At 33.7% G+C, this 27,234-nt stretch overlaps 1 protein-coding gene across 11 annotated transcripts in view; it reads right to left on the bottom strand.

The window, feature by feature from the left end:
* TCF12 (transcription factor 12) overlaps positions 1–27,234 on the bottom strand; it is a 415,896-nt gene that overhangs the window by 25,165 nt on the left and 363,497 nt on the right. For 8 of the 11 annotated variants that reach the window (XM_036929722.2, XM_057488840.1, XM_036929724.2 and 5 more), the window contains 8 exons: positions 18,413–18,518; positions 17,257–17,396; positions 16,827–16,971; positions 16,454–16,518; positions 8,200–8,278; positions 2,423–2,496; positions 1,323–1,394; positions 378–584 (listed from right to left, as the gene is read on the bottom strand). In XM_036929722.2, the coding sequence (XP_036785617.1) occupies positions 378–584; positions 1,323–1,394; positions 2,423–2,496; positions 8,200–8,278; positions 16,454–16,518; positions 16,827–16,971; positions 17,257–17,396; positions 18,413–18,518 (888 nt within the window). Of the gene's footprint in view, positions 1–377; positions 585–1,322; positions 1,395–2,422; positions 2,497–8,199; positions 8,279–16,453; positions 16,519–16,826; positions 16,972–17,256; positions 17,397–18,412; positions 18,519–26,082; positions 26,239–27,234 lie in introns of all 11 variants that reach the window. The other 3 variants (XM_036929723.2, XM_036929730.2, XM_036929731.2) reach the window with 2 other exon arrangements.

Raw genomic sequence — 27,234 nt, 5'->3', positions numbered from 1 at the left:
TATTAAAGGCAAGATGATAATAAACAGCTTTTCTAGACCGGAAACACTGGAAATTGAGTCTTGCTTTACTGCTTTTGCTATTCAGACTTCCTACACACTATTTTAAGGCAAAAACTGTTCTGGCAATTATTATATATCTGGAAAAAAATTACAAGTTTAAGCTAAAATGATCTCTGTAGAAAGTCTGTGGTGGTGCGCTTTTTGCGCATCACCACAGCAAAATTTTAAGGGCCAATGAACGCTTAGCTGGTTGCTGGTTACTCTGCCCAATACTGGGCAGGTCTTTTCTCTGAAAAGGCCTGTTTCTCCCAAAGATTTCATGAAAAAAATTTAGGACAGTAGACTTTTTATTACAAAAAAGTTGAGCATTATTTTACCATTGAGGCAGATCGACTGCTTGTTACAAGGCTTGATCCACCATAGTTTGAATTGAGGCTTCCAATTGGTGCATTATGGGATGGTCCCAATAAACTATGTATATCACTGTGACCAGCAGGCAAACTGGTAGAAGGTCCCACAGCATGGTTCCGCAGCACATGGATAGCATCATCCAGTCTGTCTAAACGATCCTCCATCCGAGATTGCTGTAGGGATTGAAAAAAGACATGAAGGTTACTGTGGTATCTGTTAAAGTCATTAAACCGCTATGCTCTTACTTTGGGATATATGGAAGATAGCAGGTGAAATGCAATATCAAGTAGCTTCAAATGCAGCTACCTGCACTACAGATCAACAATCAAAGAAAGGCTATCTGTAAGACTATGCTAAATTAATGAAGCTTCAGAAACAAATCCCTGCTTCATAAAATACATTTATTTTAGCTTCTAAAAAAGATGAAAGCTATTCTACTGTGTCTGGTACTCAAAGTATAAATGATAAAAAAGATGACCTGTACTTTAATACTGATCTTTGAAATGAGGGCAATGTGGGGAAGGGTCCTCAAGTCCATCAAGTGTAAGTTGTAATTTCGTTTTAAGTGAATAAAGCATACCTATCTGAAGTGGTGAACACATCCAAATATGCTCTTTCACAAAACTGTGGAAATGACATTTGTCTGTGGATACACACATGCCCCATATGCAAACATATTAGAATTTTTAAAATCAAAAGCACATGCCAGTAGAGCTCTTTTAAAAAGAATTATTCTCAACAATATAAGAGAACAGAAGTCTGCCCTTACATAATTGTTACAAAAGCAGAAATGATCATTGTTTGATTGTAAAAACAAGACTGGAGTCTGTACAGGCTTGAAGATTTTAAATGGATAATAGGAAGTATAATTAATTGAAACACAAAAAGGCACCATCTAAAAGAAATAGTACCTCACAGACATCCTTTAAGAAGGACATTGCATCTTGCAAATGTTCGTGAAGTTGCTGCTCAACTCGATTTTTCTGGCAAAGTCAAGACAGAACAGGAGGCAAAGCACAGGTTAAGATTAACTCCAAAAGAAATGAGGAAATAGCTGATGTGCACGTCAGCACAATATGTTAGTAAAGTTAACGCGGAGACCCGCAAGATCTACTTGTATTAAGGTATGAGAAGGCTGAGATTTAACAGCAAAGTTATAAGGTTAGCATCTAAATAGCACACAGTGCTTATATTTGCTGGCAAAATATGTGAGAAGAAATTTTCCTTTAATTTATAAAATGATCTGTTAGTCACAGAAAAAAGAACTTTTCTATTTGCAACCTGGAATTACTGCATGAGAGCATAATCTACCACTCTATTAATTCATCCTTACTTTGTTCTTATAATACTTTGTAATTCTGTGGTAAGCATTGAAAAGCAACAGTAGTCAACATTTCACCACAAATTCTTCACATGCAATACCTGTATACAAGCTCCTTTATTCTACTACTTTATTTGTTAAATAACATTTTTGCTGGTACAATTTACACAATACATTCTTTTATAAAAAGAAAACCTGGGAAATAACATTCTGCATGACAAAAATAGTTGATAGTACATTTTAAACTTTTAATGGAAATATAAGAAACTATACATGGTATCATCATATGACACAGAGTAAAATATAACCATTTTGCATTGTTGGACTAATTTCCTTGGTTTTATTTGGTCTTTGTGTTTTTAAAAAAATATTCTTATACATAAACATAAAAGTATAGGAAAATTAAGCCCTAGATTTATTAAAGAAACAAAAAAATCCCATAACACTATTTTAAAGCCAGCTGTCCTGAGACCAGAAGCCTGATGACCCAAAGAACAGATGGTAAAAGGCACACCCAATGTGTTTTATATCATTCAACTGTATCAGGCCATGTGTTAGCAAAGAATGTGTGTAATGCTATCCTACTGTTTTTTTCATTGTTACTCAAGATTAATTGGAAAAAAAAAACAACAAAAACGAACTCCACACTATCAGATAAAAACAACCTGTATGTTTCTAAAAGGCTCTTACCAGGGAGTGGAGTGAGTTTTCATAGCTTGGGGATGAAGGGGCTTGTCCTCCAGGTCTGGGCCACTGACTGGTACCTGTTAAAACCAAAAAGCAGTCCCACATACTTTGATTAGGTCAGAGATCCTGATTATGTTCTAAAGGGTAAAGATATTCAGTAAATGTATTTGTATTTATGTGAACATTTTTGTTCAGTCTTCAGCATAGCACTGGCTACTTATATGCCCAACACACTTAAATAATATTTTTTTATTCGTAGTAGAACAGTATAGGGAGTTGAGAAAACAGACAAAAAAAAAATACTTTCATGTTTGCGTATTCTTCAGACTTTGTCCATATGCCCACATATTTTGAGAAAATGTACTTAAAATATACATAACTTAAAATTTTGTCCCTCTCTCATAGTTTTACATAGTCTTTATGATAACGCTGTTATGACTACATTAATATTCACCTGATTCTCTGGATCATAATTTGCTTAACCACCATTACTTCACTGCTGGACATTTTGGTTGCTTTCAATTGCTATGATGAATGGTTATTGAATATTACTATTTTATGAATGTTGAATATTATTATTTTTTTCTTTTTGGGAACATGTCTTGAGGATAACTAACATTTCTGAATTAAAAGGCATGAACATATTTATGATCCTTAATTTTTAAGGCCAAATTGTTTTCTGAAGAGTCATATTAACTTGTCCCTTCAGTAATACACAAATGCACCAATTTGCAATGATTGCAAATGCATTTAGGATTATCTGTTAAAAATTGCTCCAACATAATTTATACCAAAACACATTATTCAATTTGGAAAATAGCATTACAAAAATTTTGTTAAATGTTTATTCTTCAACTTAAAAAAAGTAGCAATAAAACAAAGACAGAAAAAGAAAGGATACAAGTTCAGAGTAGAATGGAATAAAAGGATTAATTAATCCAAATTTCAGGGAGAATGCACTGTTTTAATGGTCTTGCCAAAATAGCTTTAAAAGGAAAAAGTCAAAACAACTGATCAAAAATCTTTATTATTTCATGACTGTGCATTTGAAAATAAGTTATTTACAGAAAATAACAAAGACCATTCAATTAAATATATTTTATTGTTCCTAATAAAGACTTTATTGACAACCTGAATTATATTTGAAATCTGAAGTTGCAGAAGTGGAAGGTTTACTTAATTTGTCTCATTTATTGATGAATTATTTTAAACTATGTTCCACCAGAGCCTGTTATTGCAGGTTAATTTGCCACATTTAGGAAACTAAAAACGTACGGAAAGTTGGAACTATTTTAGTCTACTTCAGCTCAATAACCTAGCAATTGTATTTCCATCAATCACACACATTTTGCAAACTGAAAAGTTGGATACTTAGATCCTTAATATCTGATTATATTTTATAATGAATTATATGCATACTGTTGTGATTATATGGAAAAATTTTTAATTACTAAAATTGTAAGAAAAAATGTTGTGTTCTTTATCAGCCAACAATTTTTTACTTGTAAGCATATTACAATTTATTTTGAGGACTCCTAAGGCTTCCTGATAGACATAAGAATGTAATCATAATTCAACTACAAAACAAATTGTGGACAATCTAAAATTGCTCATTGAAAGGGAAGCCTGTGGGCTAACTTATAATTAACAAGTGGAATTTAACAACCAGGAAAACCCAATAAATGACTATATAAAGAATATAAAAATAACCAGTGAACCCTTTACCACTGTGAACATCATACAAATGCTAAGTTATATTTCATGGAGGGAGCTCCTTGACCCCACTTATTATTTTAAAAATTCATGCTATTGATCACAGAAGAGATGGGTGGATAGTTCAAGTTAGTTCAGTAGAAGTCAATCTGATGGCTGATTAAAACCCAAAGGGAGGAGGCATGGATATTCAGTGAATACTAGGAATTAGTGGACCTGCATTCTGGTTGATCTGCACTTTCAATTAATTTTGAGAGCCCTGACTATAAAACAGACAAACATAGATTTTGGTTTTAGTTTTTAATCTGCCTTATAAAGCCAATCAGTGAGGTACAAGATATGAAGTCTGCCCTGAGTACACTAGTTTAGAGTGCATTGTGATGGTTCTATTTTCATGTTTTTATATCTTTTCTCAACTAAATGGAAAATTTGTAGAATTCAGGTAATTGCTTTAACACCAGGCACACTGACAGATGATAAAAATAGGTATCTCACTACAACACTAAACTATGTTTTCTACCTTTATGTTGTATCTACCTACCACTTCAGCATCTTATTAAAAATAATAAAGAGAGAAATGTGGTATCCACATATAAATCAAGTATAAAAATCAAATGTGTATTCATATTTGAACTGACTGTTTATAGTTCATAATGCATGAGCAAAACCAAAAGTTTCTGTGATGACTGCCCTTGTACTGTTCACCATGTAACTTATTCACTATGTAAGAATTTGTTCTCCATGTAAGAACTTGTTCGTTATGCTTCAGAAGATTGGAGACTGACGAAAATTAGGCTTGGGGTGGATTAATGATTGTGCATTGAGCATTGACTCCCCTATACAGAATTTTATTGTTGTTAACAACCATTGGATCAATAAATATGAGAGATGCCCTAACAACAACAACCAAGAAAAAGTACACACTTCCAATTGTAAAATAAATAAGCAACCGGGATGTAATGTATAGCATAAGGAATATAGTCAAAATATTGTAACAACTTGGTATGGTGATAGATGGTACTTAGAATTATCATGTATATAAATGTTGAATCACTGTGTTGTACACCTGAAACTAATGTAATGTAATACTGTGTGTCAACTACCCTTCAATAAAAAAAAAAAAAAAAAAAAGGTATCTCACTGATTAAACTAACCACAACTGAGGAATCCTTTCTTCTCTATTTTTATTGTAGATGTACTGAAGATTGACACTGAGTATTGCAATTATTAAACTTTTCTTCATTTATATTCCAGAAAGAGGTAAAGAAAGGCAAAACATGATTTTGCTTGTCTGCTTTCCAAGTTTCCTTAGTAAACACATTCTCTCTTAAATACTCAAGTCTTCTATCAAATGACAACTCTATAATAGACACAGTCATTCTTTTCTTCTACCTTGCTGCCAGAGCCTTCCTTGATTTTGTTTAGAAGAGGGGTGTCTACATTTTCCTAGTGTGAACCAGAAAAGAGTAATCCTATTCTTAGCTCTTGGGATAACCCCAGATAAACATGGTGGTACCATTTCTGTTGTGAGCAACTGTGTCAGTCCTAGTGCTGGCCAATGAGTCAGGAGTGGAAATTTGTTACCAGGTTTCTGGAAAAAGATTCTTAAAAGACAAGGAAAAGATGGTCCCTTTTTTTCTTGTGGACATTGTTATGTCCATATGTAGTAACTTGAACTGCTCTCTGAGAAAGAATTGCGAAGAAGTAGAGTAGGATCCCTGACATACTGATCCAGGAACTTGCCCTGCTATGGGCTTCTTGTCATATCCAAGCAATTCCTTTATTATTTATGCCAGCTGAGACAAGAGTTTCTTCTCCTTTCAGCCAAAAGAATCCTAGCTGATACAGTATCATCAATTCAGAAACTTCCTCATAAGCATGCTCTTGAGAAAGTATGTTCTTGGCCTTAAAAGTTCCCAAGGAAGACAAGCAGGATTTTAAAAAGAATGATGACTGTCTTAGAAGCTGCCTATGTGGCTCTGCACTGTGCACATATCCTTACACAAGGCCTGTGACTAATCTGACTGACACTCAGGTATAAAGAATAGGCAAGTATAGAGATAGGGAGCATATAGTGGATAGGATTTCTTAATTTAGGTAACTGGCCACTGCCATGCAAGAAATAAAATAATTTTCACATATTACCCAGAGCTTTGGTTTGCTCCATCTTTTTCAGTTTTCCTTCAACTGTACATACTTTATCACATAGTGCTTTCTACTTTTCCTCCTCCCTTTACATCTCTACCAATCTGGGGTGCAGGCGTGTGTGTGTGTGTGTGTGTGTGTGTGTGTGTATGTGATAAAAAGGGAACATTAGATACAGGAGATGGGAGAGAGATGCAAGTGCAAAAAAATCAGTCACTGATGTGCTGTTTTAGCATAAGTGTATAAAAGTATATTTCTTTGAAAATGACTGCTGAATTGAAAAAGAAGCCTATAGATACCTTCATTACACATTTAAAAGTCCACAGATTTTCATTAATCAGCTGAATTAAAGGGGAAAACATCAAACAAAGATGGAAGAGGTAATGTGAGCTTTTCCTTTGGACAATGATGTTTTGAAAATGTGTAAGTCTCTGATTCTTTATTTTACTGATGTCCTTTCACAGATAGGAGCTGAGCTCCTCTGCCACCTGCCTTCCAACCCAGTGCTAATGAAAACCAAAGGATCCTTTTCTAGCTATCTTACTGGGTAGAGGAGGAGAGGCATCGGGAACATATAGAGAGGGCTGCTATATATACCTCAGATGAGAAAGTGAAACAGGCAAAATGACACTGATAATTTTAGTAAAACTGTGCCAAGAGGGTGCATAGGGTTAAAGTTACATCATTCTTCCTGTAATTTCAGCTCTCTGTTAAACAACAACTTTAAGTCAATGGGTCTTTCATAGTCCTGTCTATGTGGGGAACAGCTGTTCGACTTTTACTAGACAGCTGAAGCCATGGTGTCTGAGAAAGTGGCAGAGAACCCACTAATAGTTGAAAGCAGCTGCCAGCAGTTCATCATCCCCGCATCGGAATGCCTCTCAGCAGAATCACAAGGCTAATACACAAAGCACAGGTGAGAGCAAAGCCCCAGTACACCAGAGCCCTGATTTTCAGAATCCCTGAACAATGCAAAAAGGCTTAAAAACAACAATACAAAGCCACAGGGACTTAACTAATGACTTGATCATGAAAAGAAAATAATTTCTGAGGCCAACTGTTAAGAGGAATATGGCAGTATTTATCTGGATGCCTAATACCTTTTCCTCAGAACTAACACATTTCTTCTTTAGCCATGTTTTTTCTCCAAACATTGCTCAGAAAAATATAGTTCAAGTTTTAAAATTATCGTTTAACAGAAATTAAGCATTTTCCTATAATTTTATTTATTCCTAATAAATTTGAAAATAGTTACAGTGTAACAACAATTGTATTTCAACAAATTCATATTGTAACAGTATCTGGAACTTGTTAAAGCTAATGTGAAAAAACAGGAAAAAGCAGAACAAATTTGAACACTTATTTAACTCCACTCACAATATTTAGCCACATCCAGAGTTCTTTTCCTTAGCAAAAAAAAAAAAAACCTACATTATCCTCAAGAACTTATTATATATGAAATAACTTAGTAGACCTAAAAATAAACTATCTAACAGAAAGCTATTCATCTGAGCCCTACAGGGAAAATGCAGAGAACAAGGAAGAAGTTACAGGTACTTCTAAATAGATTATTTCATTTATTTCCTATGCTATCTTATCAAAAATTTTGATTTATCTCCTTCTCTATATTTTACCTTCACCCCAACTGCCTAGCCTTATTTTTATTGTCATAACAATTGTTCTTAGACATTATCACAAATTATTTCAAGAATTAGAGAACATATGAACAAATAATTTAAAACCAGAAAATTCAATACTCTCCAAAGTGAACTCAAGAGGAAGACTCTGTTTTACATGATCTCTCAAAACTTAGATTTTTTTCATGTATTTTTATTGGATTTTATTGAAAAAGAAATAAACTTTAAGTGTCTCCAACTAGTCCCATACACGTTTTTAAGTAGTTAAATAAAACAAAAGCTTACCTGTGAGGGGTGAGGGTGATCCAACTGGTGTTGATGGATTTGATGGAAAACTACTGCTGGTATGGTCAGGAGAATAAATCTAACCAGAAAGCAAAAGACATAAATGTATCAATATGTGAGAACAACAAAAATATAAATCCACTAGCACAGAGTTATTTTTACAATCTAAGTTGCCACCCTAAGACTCAGAGTGAAAAATTTTTTCATCAATTTTGGGACTATTCCATTACAGAAAGGCTATAGAAGCCTTAGTTTTAAAACACTAGGCTCAAAAAGTATCATGTATATTCTATATATATGCAAATGATATATTTGACAAGGGGTTAATATCCAAAATGTATGAAGAACTCATACAACTCAATAACAACCCCCCCCAAAAATAATCTGATTAAAAAATGGGCAGAGGATGTGGACATTTTTCCAAAGACGACATATGGATGGCCAATAGACACATGAAAATCAGTATCACTAATCATCAGAGAAATGCAAATCAAAGCCGCATGAGGTATCATCACACACCAGTCAGAATGGCTAGTATTAAAAAGACAAGAAATAACAAGTGTTGGTGAGGATGTGGAGAAGTGGGAATCCTCCTACACTGTTGGTGCGAATGTAAATTGGTGCAGTCACTGTGGAAAGTAGTATGGAGGTTCCTCAAAAAATTAATAATAGGAATGCCATATGATCTATCAATTCCACTTATGGGAATTTGCCCAAAGAAAACAAAAACACTAATTCAAAAATATATATGCACCCCTATGTTTATTACAGCGTTATTTACAATAGCCAAGATATGGAAGCAACCTAAATGTCCATCAATAAATGAATGGACACACACACACACAAATAAGAATATTACTCAGCATAAAAAAGAATGAAATCCTGCCATTTTCAACAACATGGATAGACCTGGAGGATATTATGCTAAGTAAAAAAAGTCAGCTAGAGAAAGACAAATATCTATGATTTTATTTATATGTGAAGTCTAGAAAGATAAAAAAATGGACAAACAAAACAGGAATAGGCTCATAAATACAGAGAACTGGAGGTTCCCATAAGGCATTGGAGGGAGGGAGATAGGTGAAGGGGATAAAGAGGTACAAACTTGCAATTGTAAAATAAGTAAGTGATGGGGATAGAAAGTACAGCATAGAGAATACAGTCAGTAATACTGCAATAACTTTGGTGACAGATGGTAACTACATTTATCACATTGAGCATTTTATAATATGCAGAACTGTTGAGTCACTGTTGCACATTTGAAACTGATATATTGCATGTCAGTTATACTTCAATAAAAAGTATCATACATATTCTAGTATGAGAATAAAACAGATCATATCTGTTAGAACAAAAAGGAGAAGGGACTATAAAGTAAGTCTGACAACTTTTCTGTATAAAGAATCTATTCTTTAGAATATACTATCTGAATAAGTGATATCCATTAAAAATAATTATCTCAGGAAATGATTATCTTTTGAAGAGAACAGCTTTTAAAGTTTTAGATGTGAGACAAAGAATTAAAAAAAAAGTTACCTCTTATTTATCATTTAAAAAGTTCTCAGTTTGATCAACTACATTTTTACAAAACTGAGCCCCCAAATGATGCAAGAGTGTTACATAAAAATCAAACTTGCCCTTAAAGGATATTTTGTCACCCTTGAGGAAAGTGAAAAAACCCAGAAATTCCTTAAAAAAATGTTACCAAAATGATTTGTGGGCTTCACCTCCTAGGACTAAGGAGGATAACATATCTGGATACATGAATTTTGGTATTTTGGTTAAAAGATTTTGTTTTAATACTTTATTTTGTTTTTCCAAAAACAGTGACAGAGATTCACTCAAGTTTATCTAATTTACCATTAAATATTTAAAAAGTCTCCTTAATCCAGGCATGGGGCATGGGTCCCTGGGAGTCTCCTCCAGGACAACCCTATTGCTATAATGGGCATAATAAATCATCTTCATATCTCAGCACTTAACTCAGGGCAGACAAATCAACTTATGTGGATAAACTATGGTCAAATATTTAAAAAAGGAAAACTACTTGTGGGTTCAAAGAGTCATCCCAATAGAAATAACCTTGCTCTGGATAAACTCAGAGCTCTAAATTTAAAGAGGCCCATATAATGGGTCTCAGCATTGGTTTTGAAGACAGCATAATATGCTGAAAAAGCCAGGTACTGGGACAGGCTCATGTAAATCAAAATTTCACAAGTCATAATCACCAGTTTTCATTTTTTAGAAAGAATTCACTATATGAATTGCAAGCAGTCAGAAAATCTATTTTCCCTTGACTACAAATGGATATATCTACCTTGAATAAACTAAACTACTTTGTATGGTGTTACAGTTAAATTTTAACTGTAAATGCCTTTAAACACCAACTCTCTCCAACTGGCCAAATCTGGAAGTTGCATCTTCAAGTTAGAAAGCCATTGTGGAAAAGGAAAGCTACCAGAGACTGCATGGGAAGACTTAGTAACAGGGAAGTAGTGTGTTAGAAGACCAATACTGTTGGTCTTAAAGTTGTTACCCTTCAGAAAATTCAGGCGACACATATGAAAATTAGCTAAAGATCACATTTTGGTTACCAGTGGTCCACATACATTCAGTAATTTACTTAAACAATTTAAGTAAATTAGGTAAGGTTGCTAAACTTCAACAAAAACCTATCTCGACATACCCCTTTACTTTTGTAAATAACTATTTCTCATGCTTCAAACAGTTAATACTTCTTATGAACAAATGATGCTAGCTTTTATAAAATCTCTTGACCATAATACTTTTAAGGGCAGAAAGGGTTGACAACATTGATGGTGGGTGGATGAGGAGTGGAGAAAGTTTCAATTCTATCCAAAACTTTAATTCTCATAAAATTGACCAGCTCTCTGATTTTTGACTTACTCATTAACAGCATGAGAGCACTGGTGAAATAGCATTCCCTCTCTGTCACACCTTCCTGCCTTTTTCTTGATTTAACATTCATTAATCCCTAGTTGTTTAAATCTGCTTATGTATTTATTATCTGTCTCTTACCCATTCCTCCTAAATGTATGCTCTAGAAGAGCAAAGGTTTTGTCTTATTCAGACAAAATCTGAATTACACAGCATTGCAATAATTTCTATAACAGTGCTGGTAAATATGTACTTATTGGAAGAATGAATGATACCATCCTTGCGATAAGTTACCATGAGTATTTCTTTTAAATCCTTGGATGTATTTACCTAGGCTCACTCTCTTTTTTACTCTTTCAGTTTCCTTAATGTAGGTTTCTCTACAACTCTAGTCTCAGTTTTCTTTTCTCTTTACCTGTGTTTTATATCTTGGTAATAACATTGTTTGCAAAGTATCAGCTATGACATCCCTGTAAATGACTCAAGTTGACATCTCTGTCATCATACTGGTTTGCTGCACTTTTTGATCTGGCCATATTCTTCTTTCATCTCATGCTCAGTTTGTCCAAACACAAACTCTGCATCACTGTGCCTTCCCATTTCTACTTCTCTGTTTTCTCTACCTCAATTAGAACCACTATTCTCATGGTTACCAAAACCACTCTCTCCTTCTTTCCCTTTGTCCCTTTGTCCCTCGACACCAATATCCACAATTATGTTTCTGGGATAGGTACATGTCATTCTTGCTGGCATGACACTACTTTAAACTTTTACTAGAACTTGTGGCTGGGCTATTTTAAGTCTCTATATTTCTAGTTACTCCCTGTTACTTTCATTCCATACATAATTGCTTGAGCTATTGACCTCAGCCAGTTTTGATCAGTCACATCCCATGCAGAACTTCCTGTTGTCTACTAAAACAGACATCTGACATCTTCCATAAAGCTGGTCACAACCATATCTTTCTACCTTATAACCTATTTATAACACTATGTACCCTACTATCCAAGTGGGTTTTTTTTTTTTCATTTTCTGAACATAGCTTGTCCTTTTAAGATGACTGTTTCTTATTCTCTCTGACAGCATTTTACACCACCTTAAACAGCCCAGCTCAAATGTCACCTCCCCACTTTCACTCATTTTCACCTCCCTTATACTTTATATTTCTCTTAGGTCTTTTACTTCACACTATGCTCTACATTATCCTTTTTTTGTATACCTGCCTTATCTTTTCTCCTTGACATGTAAGCTCTTTGAAGCCAGGGGGGCCTTATATTGTTCAACACAGAATCCATTGTCTGCCATTTGTTCTGTGTAACTAGGTGCTCAATATTTTCCTTTAAAACTTGACATTTTCTATTATACTTTTCAATAAAAAGCAGGAGTCGGTAAATGGTGTTACCTTAGTATTTATGTAATGGGGTTTAGAAATACCAAAGGGGGGGAAGATCTTATAGAAATGAATTCATTTACAAATCAGCTTATGGTATAAGCTTTGAGAACAATGACATAGTGAGGTTCCACTATTTCTGGGAACTACTGTTGATGCACTAAACTGTCCATAGCACATTGTTAGGCAGGTATGGGCTTTCCAGAGTGTAAGTAGACTATCAACCCTTTTATTCCCTGATAATGCTGCCTTTACAGTTAAACAATCCCCTAAGCACCAAGAACCCTGGCAGCTTCATCTCAAAGAAAGCAGAGGCTGTGCTTTAGAGTCACATCATTACCTTGCAACGACTTAGCAAAATGCTCTGATCCTATATAGAAAACAGGGAATTAAAAAAAAATCACTATGAAAATAGAAGCAGTAGTACCAGAAATGTATCAAATATAAAAACATAACTTACGGTGTTTTCCAAAAGCAGCTTCTCCATTTATATAATGAAAACCATTTATCCATACACCCAGCACATTCCCTAGTTTTACTTTGCCTTACATTAATGTGATGACAGACAGAATTGCTATTAACACTTTTCCTCAACTGACAGGTAGCCTGGCTTTTTCTTGTTCCTTTTACTTTTGTATAAAGTGAGTGAGGAGAAGCAGCACAACATTAAACAAGCAGGATAAGAGAGCCTTTTAGATCACAGATCATTTAATTAAACTTCACTTCTGTATGTCTATTCTATTACCAAGTCACATAAAATTATACCTATTCTATAGAAACTGTTACGCTACTTCAAGAAATTCTAAACATAAGGCTTTAATTGACAAAGAGCATTCTAAATCAGGACTCCACTACTTTTTGTACTTTTCACCTTAAAGAACTCCTACACTGATGTTTGAAAGAAGAAAAAAGTCACTTAAAAAATGGAGATTGAAGTGATTTACAATCTAGAGCATAAACACAAAGTAAGAACTCATTCTGCATGCAGTGCATGGTCCTCATACTGTTAAATGACCAATGATGAATAACTCCCAATACCTTCTGCCAGGCCTTAACGGTAATATGCCTCATTTTACTGCAACAAATGAGGCTCCTCCTCCTATCAGTCATGGTCCATTCCAATCAGCAGGGTGCCAATAAGCCAGAGGCTAATGAAAAGAGCCTCGGACAAAAAAGAAACAATGGACAGCTCCCAAGCCCAACCTTGAAACTGTGAGCCCAATTTTTTTAAACACTACAGTGCACATTTCAGTTAATCTTTATTATGCTAATGTTATTGAGTCTAAGGAACAAAGAAACCTATTTCATGAATTACTTTTAAACGTCAACTTCCCTGGATTTTCTTTCCTTTTGTTAGAGACTACTGACCATTTAACTATCCAGATTAAAACACACAGGCACACACACACACACTCTCCCTCCCTCTCTCCCCTTTGCTGAGGTAGAAATCAAAACATAAATTATCACAAAGAAGTCTGATATAATCAACAAAGTTAAACAGTCCTCTTGTTTGATCTCCTCTAAATTAAAGACCAAGTGTTTTGATATGGTATTAGGCACTGAAATAAACCAGATGTTTCTTCCTCTATATAACTCTCCATGGGCACAATCTTAAAGGGTTATTGTCTGGCAAATGTTCAGGGAAACACATTAGAAACGGCATGAATACCCAGATTTCCCTTTCCTTCTATCTATCCTACTTTATTATCTGAACTAATGCATAATCCACAGGGCTTTGGGAACTTTGTGTAAATACTTTCATGTACAATTCTCTTTCTAGCTATCCTAAGATTAAGACCACAATTATCCAGGCTTAAACCTAAAATAAAGGAACCTTTTCAAATGTATTATCTGGCCTTACATGTTTAATCACACAGTATTCTGTGTGCTCTTTAATACCTAAACTGAAGAACAAAGGTTGTACCCTTTGATTCTTTACACATGAAAGATCTTCTAAGACATACATCAGACAACTGGGTAACTAGAAATAACTTCTAATGACAGCAGCATGGTTTCTCCATCTAAAACTAGATGCTGTATGAAAAATGTCACATTCTAAACAACTTCCATAATACTCATGGTTCTCATGGTTACCATTTTCAAATATCTGTAATGCCTGACATAAAAATTCTGATATGTATGTCAGATTCTCAAAAGTACCCCTCATAAAATTCCTTCTTATTTCTTCTAATTCTTCCTATAGCCAATGTAATGTTTTTGTGTTTTTGTAAATTCTGAGAGGGCTAAAGTGAATATGGGTCTGTAATGAAAGTTAGAGAAAGAGTGTGTCTGGGGGAGTTGTCTGCCGGGGAACAGCATATGGATTGAAGGAAGGGACTGAAGTGTGCTGACCATGGCATGCAGTGACGGAGCAGGTGGAATGCATCACCGTCAGCTATGACAGAAATGATTTATGGAATGACCTGGCTGCTCCTGCCTAGTAACAACATAGGATGACAGAACTGAGGGTTTCCATGACAACCAAAGCCCACCCACTAACTAGATTAAACATTCTTCCCCAACTTTCATTCACAGTGAATTTGGTTTTTCTTTTCCAAATGCCAACTGGTTTGGCTAGTATGTTGGTCATAATATGGGAAAACAGTCAAGGACTTGAAGGGTAACTGAAAAGAAGCTTGAAAGGCCACCAGAAAGTCACAAATTCTTGTCTACCTATTTGCCAAGGTTCCTTTAGAAAAATTTTCCTTTGAATAAAATAACCAAAAGACTTTGGAGAAAAAAGCCTCTGAAATGCAGGTTATATTTTTAAAAGTTGCCCAGTAGTGAAAGTCCAACTGTTATTTCTCCTCTTAACATATGAAATATCTGCTACTGGAATCTTTCAGAAGCAGCAGACGAACACACCAAGTCAATCAAACACCTGGGAAGCACTCAGATTTAATATCATACCATAGTTTTCTTTCTAAGTAGGCAGGTTCTTATTATGTGGAAATAAGACCAAAAAAACTAGGAGAGAGCTAGGCAGATCAGGGTTGTACTTCAATATATGTGGATTTTACCCTTCCTAGCTTGGTGATCTCTAGAGCAAGCTACTTAATCTTTCTGAACTGAAGTTGCTTGACTTTTTAAACCTTAGTTCCTCATCTGTAATATGCGGATAACAATACCAACCTCACAGGGTCTTAAGGACGAAATGAAACAAAGCATGTAAATGCTTAGTATAGAACCTAATACCTACTCAGCTTTCAAATTATAGCTCATATTTTTGTGGATTTTGTTATCATCACTGGTTTTGTCATATAATGCAAAACTGAATTCAACAAACATTTATTGAGCTCTATTTTGTGCAGGATTCTATGTGGTAGATGAATTTGACTTGGCTTCCTTTCTCAAGAAACTTGTACTCAGCTACAGAGAAAAGTTTATTTACAGAAACCATTTACCAGGAGGTTTATCTCCTTAAATGTTTAACAGTTGCTTCCTACTACTCACACATTAAATGGTCTGCCTTCCCCATGAACAGCAGCAAATGTGTTTGACAGAGTTAACTGCACTTCACAGAAAATGTAGACAACTCTGTGGGAATTCTGAGAGGCATACCACTCAGGAGGAAAAAAAGAAAGAAAGAAAAAGCCTAAGGAGAAAATTCTAAAGTAAAAAGCAGAAGTGCCTCTTTTAAGTAATTAAATTTGGAATCTTTGTGATTACTACTGGTAAGTGTTTTTCCAAAAGAATTCCAAAAGAAGACATTTCAGTTTTAATGTTTTAGGGATCAGTTATTAAAACACAATCATTGCTTTTATTAAAGCAAATCATGAGTTAGTTATTTTAAGGGCAGAACGAGTCAGTACAAACCAAGAATAGCTCTAAATGAGTAAGTAATGAAGTCGATCCTGTTCTAACTATATATACCCTTTAACTATGACACATACTGCCCACAAAATCTACTCACTGCATTCAGCAGTGTAGGATGCATTCCCCAGAACATGGAAAGCCAGTACTCACAGATGCCAAAGCCTTTCCCAGTGCGTCGCCTGTCTGCGAGCTTCCAGCGGCATTCCCTCTGGTTCCTGAATATTTCACGTTGGAAAATAAATCAAGAATTTAGCAGGCAGGCATGCTTTTTTAAGCACTATACCATTTCAAGGGTATTCTCTATTGTTATCTCACATCTGTCACAATAAAACAGCAAATACTCTGCATGTGCTGTACTTAATAAACTAAGGTAAAGATGGGTTCTTTACCAGTTTCTACATTAATGAAAATCAAGTTTCTTTTTTTTCCTTTCATTCATTTTTGAACTCAATATTGAAAAATATATTCACCGAAAATCCCCAAATTAGGTTTGACGGAATTTTGTCACCCTAAAAAAGCTCACCGAGAATGCTATCTGATCCATTGATGGGAGGAGTGTGAGAAGCAGCAACGTAAGGTGAACTGCTGGTACTGCCGCGATGGAAGCTGGACATTGGTGGAAGACTTGTGTTTATGTCTGTTGGTGAAACTGAATGTGGAGGATAACTCTAGAGAAAAGGGGAGAAGATATGCTCTATTAAATACACTTTCTGAATGATATGCACATATAACTGGACAATTACTATAACAGGTCAAAAAAGAGCATAAGTTGGCAGCTGAGAAGTGTTAATACTGTCATTTACTTTTTTAAAAAAACATGCTAAGTGTAATAAGTCTGGAACTATTTCAGACTTTAGAAGTTTTGGCAGAATCAAATCATACACTTGTAACCCAAAAAGAAACACAAATGAGGACAAAGTATAGCTGCACCCCCATTGTGTGTTATAGCCTACCAAGCGGTCATGTGAATGAAGGCTGCCATAACTACTGGACTGAGACATGTGGGAAGTGGAGGTCCCCAGAATTCCACCAAAACCAGGCTGGCTCATCCCATTTGATGAACTCCAAAGGTCAGAAGAATTGTGGGTCCCATCTAAGATAAAAAGAAAAATATAAAATTTTCCTTAGCTAAATTTTATCTTACATTTTGATGATACTATAAAAATTCAAATGGTACCCTCCAAATATTTTTTTCTACCCTCTCCAATCTAGTCTTCTGTCTAGTTCTCTTTCTTCTAAACTGTATAATTACTATTTTGAACAAGGCAATAAAGCTCTATAGTTAGAGGGGAAAGATAGTAATCCAAATTGTTGTAGGTAGATCATTATAAAAATCCTCAGGATCTAAATTCTTATCAAGGAAGATAATAAAATTTCCAAGTTTGGGAATATGTTGGATTTAATATTTGGTTAAATGGGGTTTCTACAAATACACAAAAAAAGTTCTTCATGTATAACAAACAATATACATTATATCAAACATTCTGAAACTACAGAATAAAGTTGCTATAATCGAAAGCCTAAGTAATTGATAATGCCTATCTACAGTCAGCCTTTAATTGAAATGTGTTAGCAATGATTTCACTCACAAATGTAAAGAAAGCATTTATGTAGTAATTTATTGCTCCTATAGTATATGCTCCCCAGAGTCCAAAACCACAGGAGACCAAATAAAAATGATTTGCAAGATAAGAATGAAAGGAAATGCAATACTTTTTCTCTTTTAACAACTCTTACTGTTCTATGATACTCATCTTTATTTATATTGATGTTTCTAGGAGTGATATGAATCTGTAATTTAAGTAAGAACCCAGAATTGCTAATAGCTTTCATATATTTAAATTCTAAAATGAGAAAGAGCAGCTCTACTCATTTTTCTCAACTGCAAGTGCTTTGTAAACTCCATCAATGCTAGATTGGCTGGATAATACTACTACGCTGCAGTCAGCAACACTAAACACTTTAAATTTAAATTTACTTCAGGCAAAAATACCTCAATAAATAATGCCTGAATTCCTATCTAGGTATTCTCTTTCTCACAACTTTACAACATTAGACAATATACTAAGTAACTGTTGTAGAATTTGACAACCATTTGGCAATACTTACCTTGCATAAAGAAAGTGCTAGCAAACATACTGGTTGGTGGCTTGGGAGATGGATAACTAGGAGATTCACGATTGAAATCATCTGAATTGGGGGATGGTGCATATACCTTAAAATTAAACAGGAAATTTAATTAAAACACAAATGACTATCATAACACATAGAAAATGAGTGTTACATTTCATAAACCTACAAAGGCCTACCACAAATCCAACCCAGGAGCCTAAATCCATGTAAATAATGTCTAATTTGGTTACTATTTACGTGTTTGTTTAAGCTGATTACTAGAGAAAAATGCTACTCCAAATACCCCTGTAATGCACCTTTGTGTGACAATTATACCACATGATTAAATAAAGTCATAAATGTTGATTTTGCTTATAAGACAAAATTTCATATAAAGCTCATGATTCAAAATGTGATGGTAGAAACATGTCTTTTGAATACACCGTGAAATAAAATTTGAGTACATAAATTTCATTCTTTTCACTGTTACAAGATTCATCAAAATCAAAATGAGTTAGATTAAATGTTACTATTCTTTGTTACTACTAAAAGATAATCAAGAAAGGCACAACACAATTTGTTCAGAAACTTCCTTAACTTAGTAGGTTAGAAAAATTAAAACCAAATTCTGCTGAGGGATTTTTAATTCTTTAATTTTTAAGTAAACTTTCAAGTCTGGTACAGCTTTAAGAACAGTCTCATTTAATTTGTTACAGCATTATTAACTTCCTTTGGTAAACTTTTGCTTCAGATAAGGTATGAATATTTTGAATTTGCCAATAGTCCACATTGTCATTTTTCTTGAAAACTAAATGGGCAGCCAAGTAACTTCAATGATCAAAACATGATCAAACCATTCCTGTGATGACTATTGAAACCAAGAAGAAAAATGAAATTAAGTTAGTATTTAAGGTGATGTGTGATCTGTAAAATTAAAAGTAAACCATGAGTCAGGAAGAATGGAAATATGTCCTATTGTGAGCAGCATATAAAACACTTAGTTTGATAAGGGGACATCCATTAAATTTCACCCCAAAACAAAAATGCTATGTGCTAACTTAAGTGGCAGAAAGTAATTACCTTATTAAAATTATGGGGCACATGTAAAAAAATCATACACATTTTTTTGTATAAGCACAGAATATTTCTAGCATTACACAAAAACTTAATGGTTACAACTCTGGATTTAGAGTTGGGAAGGGAGATGTTTACTTTATGTCTTTCCACAGTTTGATATTTTTACCATGAGCATGTATTTCTATCCACTAATAAAAAAGCTGAGGAAGCACACACTGAAATTAAAATGGGAGCCAAATTTTTTATTTACATAAACTATCATTTATATTCATTTATTCTTTCTCTGAGGCATCAACTAATTGTAAAGACTTCTGGCAAATTACCTAACCTTCCCCAGGCTTTCCTCATTTATAAGACAGTGCTAACAGTACCTACATCAGGGGGTTGATGGGAAGATCAGATAATGCATATAAAATATTTAGCACATTGAACACTAAGTATTAGCTAATATTATCATCTTTCTATCCTCCTTAGAGCAGTTATATAGCTAAATATTGCCTGTGCCATTCTTGAATGCTGTTTCTTACAGTTTCTGTCTGCTATAATCCTACTTACATATACAATTTATCCTAAATAGAAGGTTATAAAGTCCATTTTTACTCCTCTTGCTGGTAGTCATGCTGACACTAGCACAGGTGTGTCTTTTAATGACTTGGCATTCAGGCCAGTTTCTTACCTCTCACACCCCAGAGGTAAAAACACACCTGTGGTACCTGAGAAGTGTGGGACAAAACATATTCCTAAGAATTGTCTAGAAGGATCCTAGATAGAGAAATATGGCAGATAAAATCTTTTTTTTCATTATACATATTAAACCTGTTTTTCTAGGTTAGTGCTATTCCATACAGTGTAGAATGAAATAACTGGTATACACAACCATACAGTGTAGAATGAAATAACTGGTATACACAAACGTGTTTGGAATAGTATTTATTATATAGGCTGATAGGTAGGAAAAGGTTTTCAGGGAAGGAATGTTGTGCTTTTTTCTTTTTATCAATTTTCAGAGTCTAAGCTTACTAGCAGCTACATGTTCGTTGTCTCCCTTACACAGAAATTTCCCCCAAACTAGGCTGAAAGCACAATGAAAAATAGAGTAAATTGATGTAGCAAGAAATTACAAATGAGAATAAACTTTAGAAGATAAAACTTAGAACATATGCGTTTCGTCACAAAATACTTATTTACCATCACCGATCTGAATGTATGAAATATAAACTTCTCTAATTTCATCCAAATTAGAGACTGAAACAGTAAGCCTCACACCGGTAGTGATGAAAAACTCATTTTGATGTGTCATTTTCTACAAAAAAATCTACATAATTTGTCAATTTGTATTTCTTTATCCTTATTTCAACTCACTGTATTCCATACATGATATATTTAATATTTAAACATTTTTTTGAATGTTTGCAGTTACAAAAGCAAATAAAGGGATAAATCCAACTTTAGGTTTACAAATCGCCGTCAAATAAAGAAAATACTGATCAGATAATGGTAATGGCTGTCAAAGAAAAGAAAACCAAGATAAACCACACAAAGCAGAATAGTCTTGTCCATTCTTATGTAAAAATTTTGAAGCTCTATGGAGAAAACAGGGCTCATTTTACAGATAAAGTTGTTTTCAGTGTTAGTCTTTATAAGTAAATTTTGAAAGAAATAAATGGACTTTTAAAGGATAGATCTTATAAATGAAAATGGTAAAAACTCTAAGCTACTCTAAGTTTATCATTTATTTACTAACGTAAGCTAAAAGTTTTCATTATAATAAAAACTGTTTTAAAAAACACAGTTCTCAAAGAGGACCATCTAACAGCTCTTTTAGCACAGGCTGAAAAACTTGACTTTTGGTATCTTAAGCATAGCTTGCAAAAACAGAGATACAACGTTATGAAGCAGCAGTTGCGCCAGTCTCGATTTTTCAGATCAAAGAGTTCTTGCGGCAAAGCACAACTGATGTGGTCTCAAAGACTTTTATTAACTCCAGATGTAGGGAAATAGTCAGCCAATTCCACAAAAAGAGCAAATCTCTTTTAGTTACAATCAGTGCTGGCCACAAATTAAAACCAGACTGCTTATGTCATCTGATCACCTGCACATAGATGCCAATTTTTTTCTAGTTAATGATCTAATCATATGTTTAAATCTTAAGTATGATTTTGAATCACAACAAACAATCTTAACATTAAGAGAAAGGAATATGTATGCTTTAAGATAATTAAAATCTACCAGGAGTCAAACTATTTTAAAGAGAAACAGAAAAAAGGCACAATTAAGTAATTTATGATGTTCTATTAAAATGTGGTAAATAATCAAGCAATTTTCCTCAGAATCCTAGCCTTCATTTCAGCTTGTCAGGTTCACAGTAGCTATCAAGGGACTGTCTTTCTTTCCTAAGTACTTTTATTTTCTCCTCTAGGAATGATGATGAGAGAAATTTTGAGTGTCTGGTGAATAGAACTATAACATTTATTCCAACTTGAATATAACTGAAAATCTAACAGATACCTCCCCTTCACTATTAAGCTTGGATGAAAAGAACAAATCCACATTAGTATCTTTAATGTCCTCATACCATCCACCCAAACTTAGTTTTAAGAGTGATAGAGTACTTCAGGGATGAATATATACAATTACTCTTTACAGTGATTACACAATTATCCTTGGAATGTTTTAGCTCATACAACCAGTTGGAGTCAAGTTAGCAAAAACAGATTCCTTTTTTCCTGCTTGAATGATTCAGTTTAGTCATATGAATAACCCCAAATTCAGGGCAGACCACTCTCTGTTTAGCTCTAGAGGCTGGGGCTGGGTGCATTGTGCTTTTGATTTCAATGCATCCTTCCTGTAATTAATATTGGAAATAACCCCATGAGGCAGGGAGGCATAATGATTTTCTGATAGCTATTGAGAAAAGATGCAAAGTAGCAGAAGCTTTTCCTGAAAAGATTTTTTTTTTTCAATCTTGTTATATCATGTGATGAGTCAAAAGATGATGTCATTCCCTATGCTTATAAAAACAGATCCATAGCTTATGTGGTAGCTGGTCTTTAAATGTCCTGAATGATGAGAAGATGAGCTGGGAATTTCCTTGAGTATGTGAAAACAGCTATATACCTTAATTAAGATACACCCTTCCACAGAAAATGAGAGGAATACTTTAGATGAGCCCTGTGTAACAGAGGTTTCTGTGAGATGGATATGTTTTATATCAGTGCTGTACAATACAGTAGCTACTAGTTACATATGATTATTTAACACTTGAAATGTGGATAGTACAACTGAAGAACTGAATTTTTAATTTTATTTTAATTAATTTAAATAGTCATACATGACTAGTGGTTACTAACAACACAGGTTTAGATCACTTTTACTTACCCCACAGTATATAATTACATAGATTACTTTGTAAGAAATATTCTAGGAGTCTCATAAGTTCCAAGGCCTATGAAAACCAAAGTTAGCCTGAACTGTCATTTTGGGAAACCTTCACCTAATTTAGAAACAAGAGAAGCTTATCCATTTTCCTGAACATGCTCTAACAGAAATTATTACCAAGAATTCATTATGTTTTAGGCTTCTAGTAAGCTCTTTTGTCAAGATGAAGAGCAATTCTCTTTAAGTTCCAGTATGTGAAGTATCATTAAACATGGACCTCCAATATGTGAAAAGTTTATGCTAATATCAGAAATCATCTTCAGCACAATCTTCATCAACCTATCAAAATAACAAACAAAACAAAATCACTTGGCTAATTTACCCTACCATCATCATTTTAAAATAAAAATGTGAAACTACATTCAGGCACACTTATTTGATTTACCTGATATCTACATTAAACAGTAAAAACTTTACAAGCTCTAGCTGAGCATCTAAAACCTGAAAAAAAAAAAGAGCCTAGGTCCCTGGAATAGAAGAAAAACCCAACCCAAGTCAAATCCTATTTTAAAAACTGTAATTAAACCTCTTGGCCAATAATATAAAAAAATATGCACACTGAAGGGTCAACACTCAACAACTTAGAAAAACTAGGTGATTATAAGAACTTATTTTTTATTTATTAACCTATGAAAGTTCCACACCCTATAATACATATAAACAATAGTTTCTTCCTATTTCTGAACTTCGTGGAATCTAAACTTAGTAAAAAGAGGCTAAATTTAGTAGAAAGAAGTTTAAAAAGGAGTAAAAAAACATTTAAATATTACATTCATTCAGATAAGAGTGTTAGATGTTAGAGGAAGTTCAAGAAATTTCCTGTAAACTATTCCCTATTGATTTTTCAGATCATTTTGGACCCACTGTTGTCTATAAATACTGATCTTATGTACACATTCAAATAAAAATCATATTTTTGACCTAAATGGCAACATTTTAAACTTTCTGAAATTTAAGTTTCAGTTTTCTTGCTCCTTATCATAATTAAAACAAAAACTTCCCAAAACAGACATTATAAAATTTAAGTTCATCTACGAGACAGCAATCTAATTTAAGAATTTCCCCATTTCTAAAAATACTTAGAACACAGGTTTGATAAATATCTCAATGCTTTCAGTATTTTAATATTATATAAAAACAGCAAATTTTGCCATCAAGTCCAATCTACAACTGGAGTTTTTATTTTAATTCCAAGCCTAAGAGAAGATATATTTAGATAGTTCCAGTACTAAATACCACAAGAACTGAAAACAAAAGACATCATAAAGCACAATACTTGAAGTATAAAACTAACTAGGGACATAACAAGCCATCTCTATCTATAGAAGATTCTTTTCACCTAATTAGCTTGCTAAGAACACTACTGAATTTCTGGAAAAGGGATAAATATATGTTTATATATTCAACAGTTTCACATATAAAAGGACCAAAATCTTTTCTCAAGAATTTTCAGAGACTTGTTTAGGGGTGAAATAAAGTGAAGTTTTCTTCTAAGAACAGTAAGAATTCCAGCTTTCAGTACAGAGTAGCTTAAAATCAATGACTACTTCTGCTCACAAGCATAGTTGAATATTACTTTGGTTTTCAATTGTGAGACATATTTTTTCTTAGGTACCAAGCACATTTTTATCACTCTTAAGTTCTCATCACTGGGCATATTTTACCAGCTCCTTATTGTAACTGCCATTATTGTTATAAAAACCACAAATTTTTCTCCTGAGAGATAAACTATGGAATTTTTAAGGAACTGGGTTTGAAACTTGTATGCTAGGATAATATACTTAACAAATCAATGACTGTTACTTCTTAGTTACCTACATTTTAAGGTAATTTAGATCCAACAACACAGCACCCGATCTCTTTCTTCAACACATTCATGAACTAGTGCAAAGGCACATACATTTTTTTTCTAAAAATATGAATAAAGCTGACCAGTGACAACACATTCTTTTGGCAGGGGCTACAGTTTTGACTCACTGGTATTTGTGCCCACTTGAAATCAAGAAAAAAAGATCGTGGATTCATAGTGGAATATAGTCTCAGATATTTTTGGTAAAGGGGAAAAAAAATCGAAGTAGATTTAAGCTAAAGTTCTTGTCCTTCAATGTCTTTAGTACTGTACCTTCAGAGAATTCTTAACTTCGTGTTTTCCTCATCATACAAATGTTAGACTTAACTCTATTGGGTCCAAAGACAGCCTGGAAATATGAATTAATTTACTTTTACTTTTCCTCCTCAAGTTAATTAACAATAAATCCCCAATGGAACAGAAATGTAGCTCTACACTCTAACAATGGTTTCTGTGCCTTTTATTAACTGAAAATGTTTATATGAAAAATAAGTCTTAGAAGTATTTACAATGCAATTTTAGCTACCTGGTACTCTAATTCTTATGAAAACACATATTTTGTGGGCAGGCAGGTAACAAAACCATGGCTAAACCAATTTCCAGTATTAATGAGTTCTATCAGAGGAGGGGATCATGCTAGTCTAATTTCCTGGGCTGTCTAACATATCTAAGACATTTTTTAAGTTCTTCATCTTAAATAGAAAGTAATAGAAATTTGCTTGACTGACCATATCAATTAGCATTCATAAAAGCTGGATCTGACCATAAAATTCTTAATCAGACTATACATGAAAAATGTATTTATTTGTACAAATGGCCTAGTGTTTTTCTCAATTACATTTTCTTTCCAATGTAATATATTTTGCTACAAATAGTAGTAAGGATCAATTTAAGTTTGGCTTTTTGCTATGGAGACATGCCCTCAGATGACATAAAAGAGAAAACCTACTCTTGGGAGAGAGACCTGGGTTCAATTGTGACTTTAGTACTAACCAGAGCAACTTACTTCATTTCCTTAAACCTAAACCTCATTTTCCTTATTTATAAAAGGAGATTAGTGATAGCTAAATGACAGAGTGGTTGTGAGAATTAAATGAGTAAACATATAGTACCCAGCATAGCTCCTGACAGAGTAATCCTGTCTCTTCTTTCCCAGATTTCATCCAAAGAAACTCAATATTAAAAATGTGTTTCTAAGCTTGAGTTTTAAAACTTGGATTACTGTGTTGTCTCTAATAAGATTAAAATATAATCCCCTGATACAATTAGAAGAGCATGTCTGTACTTGCTGCAATTTTTATACCTGGAACACTCTGTAGCATCTTCAGTTCAAGGCCTAGAAAATGGAGGCTGATCAGATCAGAGGAAGGCCGAAACTCCAGAATCCTCAAGGTGAAGAAAACAGGAATCCTCTCCTCCCAAAACTTTCCTTCCTTTACCTCTAAGACTTTCTACCTTTCTGCATAAAGGACACAATTTAGTCATATCAATGAGAAAACTGATGCAGGCCAAGTTCTTTATACATAAGGAACCTCAGAAACCCATTATTTCTTGCTATTTTTTAAATCTCAAAAAAAAAAGATAATCTTCAAAATGGTTCTAAGTCCCCTATTTATCATAAACACATTAATATTCTACAGTATGGTACAGAATATAGCTATACAAAACCTACATAATGATACAGAACATTAACCCCTTCTCTTTTCAAATAGTGGGAAAAGTAGGGTTAACATTTTTAGCTTTTCTTATCTGTGTATAGATGTTGTATTTCCAAGCCTGTGATATTTCCAATATTTCCAACAATATAATATGGCCACATAATCTTAAATAATAAAATATGAGAAGTTCTTTTCTGAGTAATTTGTTCTTTTTTAGAGTTCGTTCAGTCTTATTATTAGTATCCCCAAAATCCTCAAATATATGGTATTAACTTGCAAATTTAAAAATAAGACCTGGAAAAAAGGAAAGCATTTGTTTGAGACCAGTACCACTTAAGATTTCTCACTCTCATAATACTGTAATAGGGTCTTAAAAATGAAATCAATGTGAATTTATCAGCATTTCAAAATATTAATCTGCCCTACATCTAATTTAAATTGATAAAATGGGATTAAAGAGTGAGCTAAAATTTAACCTATTCACTATGAGAATTATATTAAAAATTTCATAACTCAAGTGAGGAAGTATATTTCACCTAGAACCTGGAAATATTAACTTAAATTGCTAATTTTTACTTTAAAGATTGATGAGTATACATTTCCTAGTATATATTAAGATGTGGTACTTACATAGTCTTTGGATAATATAATTACATACTACATGATTTTTCTATTAAAGAGTTATAAAAGAATAATAATAAAAAACTAGAGGTGGTAAAAATGAAAACATACAAGAAAATACATGTAAGACTAGGGCCTTATGATACAGAGGACTAAGATATGTATCATCTCTTAAT

The sequence above is a fragment of the Manis pentadactyla genome, chromosome 11 (assembly GCF_030020395.1).
Source record: "Manis pentadactyla isolate mManPen7 chromosome 11, mManPen7.hap1, whole genome shotgun sequence".
Classification (NCBI taxonomy): domain Eukaryota; kingdom Metazoa; phylum Chordata; class Mammalia; order Pholidota; family Manidae; genus Manis; species Manis pentadactyla.
The sequence above is the reverse complement of the archived record's forward strand: the minus strand, read 5'-3'. Positions and strand labels throughout refer to the sequence as shown.